This window comes from Cornus florida, unplaced genomic scaffold (assembly GCF_030987335.1).
Source record: "Cornus florida cultivar Cherokee Brave unplaced genomic scaffold, ASM3098733v1 CherokeeBrave_3.0.0_Hap2_Chr09, whole genome shotgun sequence".
NCBI classification, from domain to species: Eukaryota; Viridiplantae; Streptophyta; class Magnoliopsida; order Cornales; family Cornaceae; genus Cornus; species Cornus florida.
Genome location: NW_026775579.1, coordinates 63,950,140 through 63,953,199, shown reverse-complemented (window position 1 = coordinate 63,953,199; position 3,060 = coordinate 63,950,140). Strand labels below are relative to the sequence as shown.

At 39.8% G+C, this 3,060-nt stretch overlaps 1 protein-coding gene across 1 annotated transcript; it reads right to left on the bottom strand.

Annotated features, from left to right (window-relative positions):
- Window positions 1–336: 336 nt before the first annotated feature.
- On the bottom strand, window positions 337–2,598 carry LOC132274130 (purine permease 3-like). Its single transcript, XM_059775304.1, has 2 exons — window positions 1,824–2,598; window positions 337–837 (listed from the first exon to the last, which is right to left on the bottom strand). The coding sequence occupies exons 1-2, from the start codon at window positions 2,532–2,534 to the stop codon at window positions 469–471; spliced, it is 1,080 nt and encodes a 359-aa protein (XP_059631287.1). The 5' UTR covers window positions 2,535–2,598; the 3' UTR covers window positions 337–468.
- Window positions 2,599–3,060: the final 462 nt, after the last annotated feature.

Sequence of the window (3,060 nt, the reverse complement as noted above, 5' to 3'; positions counted from 1 at the left end):
AAAGATAAAAAAAAAAAAGAGGAGGGGGGGGGTGGGGCCGGGGGACGTAGAAAGAATAAAAACAGCGCATAGAAAATTAATTAACACGCATATGATAAATGTTTTTCCTTTGTAAATATTTTCTGCTCCTACTTTTTTTTTTTCCTGGAAAGTTTGTGCTGCTCCTACTTGTCATGAGCTGAGAACATGTGTTTACATATATACTCATATAATTATATGTATGCATATTTGTTGTCACGAGAGTGATGTTTTGATAGAATAACAGCAGTAATGCTTATATACAAATACTTCTTTATGCAGTCCCAGCTTCAGCAATATATATGGATTGTTACAGGCTTATGATAAGGATACTAGCAGTAATTCTTATATATAGATTGTTACAACCGATATCTCATCCGTCCATATTTGACCTGATCCAAACCTGACTCAACCCTCCCGTTTACCGGGCTTATAATCAAACAATCATGTTTATGGAGTTCCAATTTGAGTCATCTCTATTTTTTGAGTCATGTCTATTTGCTGAGCCTGAGATCGAGTTTGACTTCTTTTCTTACTATGCTTTATCGCACCATAGAAGTAAGAAACAAATCCCCAAAGAGAGAGGACCAGGGCGACCCCTTTTTCGGCCTTAAATTTTTCGTGGTAGAATACCACAGCTAATGTCTCTGTAGCTGGGAGTAGAACAGCAATTAGAATTCCAGAAAACAAAGATGAAGCACAGAAGATGACTCCTATTGCTCCCAAGAAGAAACCCTGCCAAAGTATGGCACTGAATACCAGTACCACATAATACTTTGCTTCACCGAGTTCATACTCTCTTGCTTCCCTTGGAATTACCTACAAAGTACGATTACAGGTATGCCACATTCAATAGAACTTGGGAAAACCTTTCTTTGATGTTTTTTTTTTTTTTTTTTTTTTTTTTTTATCCTTTGGAAAATGATACTTAAACCCATGAGTTAGACTTAAAACACTAGTCGAAGCCTTATCTGTTTTTAGGTATGTTTCAAGTAGAACCATGACTATTATTTAAAACATATCTAACGGACTAGAAGTCCGTGTTTTAGGTCTAATTTAATGGCCATAGTAGCATTGTTCTTTTTATTTTCGTTTCTTTATTCTTTGTTTATGCTTTTGTTCATTGAGTAATGATAGATAGGCTGACGAGTTCCACCCACTATTGGATCTCACTTTGCTGCATCAAAGGGTGGTTGTTCTCATGGCTCAACAGTTTGGCGCAATTCATAGGTTAGTAAATCATTATTGTTGGTTATTTTTTGGTTTGTACTTGGTGGTAAATCACTATCTTGGATTCAAAACACCTCTCTCTCTCTCTCTCTCTCTCTCTGGTTCTGTAAAGTCCCTACTGCTGACACCACCACCACCCCTCACCCTCCCTTTCTTTTGGGTTCTCTAAAGTCGCTTTTAGAAAGAAGGGTTTTAAATGCTTCATTTTCTTTTAACTAGCTTTTGAATTTCAAATGCCCTAAAGTAGCTTTTAGGACTTGTTCTCCCACCCCTAACCCAAAAACAAATAAACAAAAACGAAAATAATAATAATACTAAAAGGTTTCCTTTAGGCCAGCTCAAGTATTTGGAAAATGTTAAAAAAAATAGAGGCATTGGGCTCATAATGACTTCGAATATAAATAGGCATGTGAGAGTAAAGGAAAATCATTTAGTGTCTGATAGTCGGGACGACGTGTTTTGATGTGAGTGGAAATGAGGTTAATGGTGGAGCTGATGTCATCCCCACTAACATCAATCAGTCGGACAAGGTAAATATTTGTCCAGGCGTGTGTAGATAGAGAGAGAGGATATACCTTGAAGTCATTGTTAAACAGCATGCCTACGGTGCAGAAAGCAGTAGCAAAAAAACACATGACCATCTGAATCTCCATCACCAGTGTGTAGCTAATTGCCTGCTTTGCCTTCTTGTATGTCAGCTCCACCAGCGGTAGGATGAAACCGTATAGCGCCGCAGCAACAAGTGTCATGAAAAACCCCAGATAATACTGCTTATCGGACTCACCATTTGGACGGTCACTGCTGGTGTGGAGGGCCAAAACTCCAGCTCCAACACTCAGCAAAACCACTGCGTTTATCGAGTAGGAAGTAAACTTTTGCTTAACAAGAAGATAGGCAAAGCCTGCTGTGAAGGCCAGCTGGGTGGCAATGATTAGAGCCGATGTTGAAACAGGCAGGCGAGCCACACCGTAGGCGTATAAGTAGTCATCAGCTCCGGTGAGGATGCCGATGACGGCAGAGGCGATGAACAAACGAGGTTTCATGAAGAAGAGCTTGGTGGTTGTGGAGCTATCCTTGGCGCGGCGGTGGATGTAGTTGATGATGATGGGGATGAACATGATAGGCCAACCGGCGGTCTCTAGCCAGCTCGATAGCCATACTCTTTTGCCGCCTTTGGTGAAGTAGAGGCGCATGATCAACGGACCGCCACAGTTGCCGATGGCGAGTAGGATGCAATTCAGGAGCAGGAGGGCCTTCTTCATTCCGGTGCTAGTATAAGCCTCCATGTTGAGAAATTGGTGGCTCTCTCTCTCTCCCCTTCTGTGGGCTGGGGAGCAACTTTTAAATAGAAGTAGGAGTGCCAAAAAAAAAAAAAACAAACACTATTTTAAGATAGGAACTAGGATCCTATGCTGTGGTGCAATACCGCATCAAACGGATTTTATTTCACACACGTGTTAAAGATAGATGTAACTTTTATAATAGTTGTACTACCGGTTGTTCTAGTGTACTTAAAGTGTGCCTTTTTGGTTGTATATAAGAATCAAATTTCCTTAGTTCTGTGATACGTGTAAATAGTTAGTGTAACACATTATATTATAATGCAACAAATACATGAAAATTATATTTTCATTGTATAAATGATATAAAATTATTGCATAAGCAATTTTAGTTGTTATATAAGCGATTGAATGATGACGCGCCACAGTTCATAGAGAAGCTGATGGCATATACCAGAGTGTAATGCAAGTGAGAGTTCCTACCAGTAGACTGAGTGACAGAGATATTGATGGGGGCACTACTCATCATGGT

Bases quoted from the DNA above. Each gene is read 5' to 3' on its own strand.
- LOC132274130 (XM_059775304.1), bottom strand. From the start codon at position 2,534: ATGGAGGCTTATACTAGCACCGGAATGAAGAAGGCCCTCCTGCTCCTG. The intron at 838-1,823 runs GTATATCCTCTC...CGTACTTTGTAG, and splicing joins TGTTTAACAATGACTTCAAG to GTAATTCCAAGGGAAGCAAG.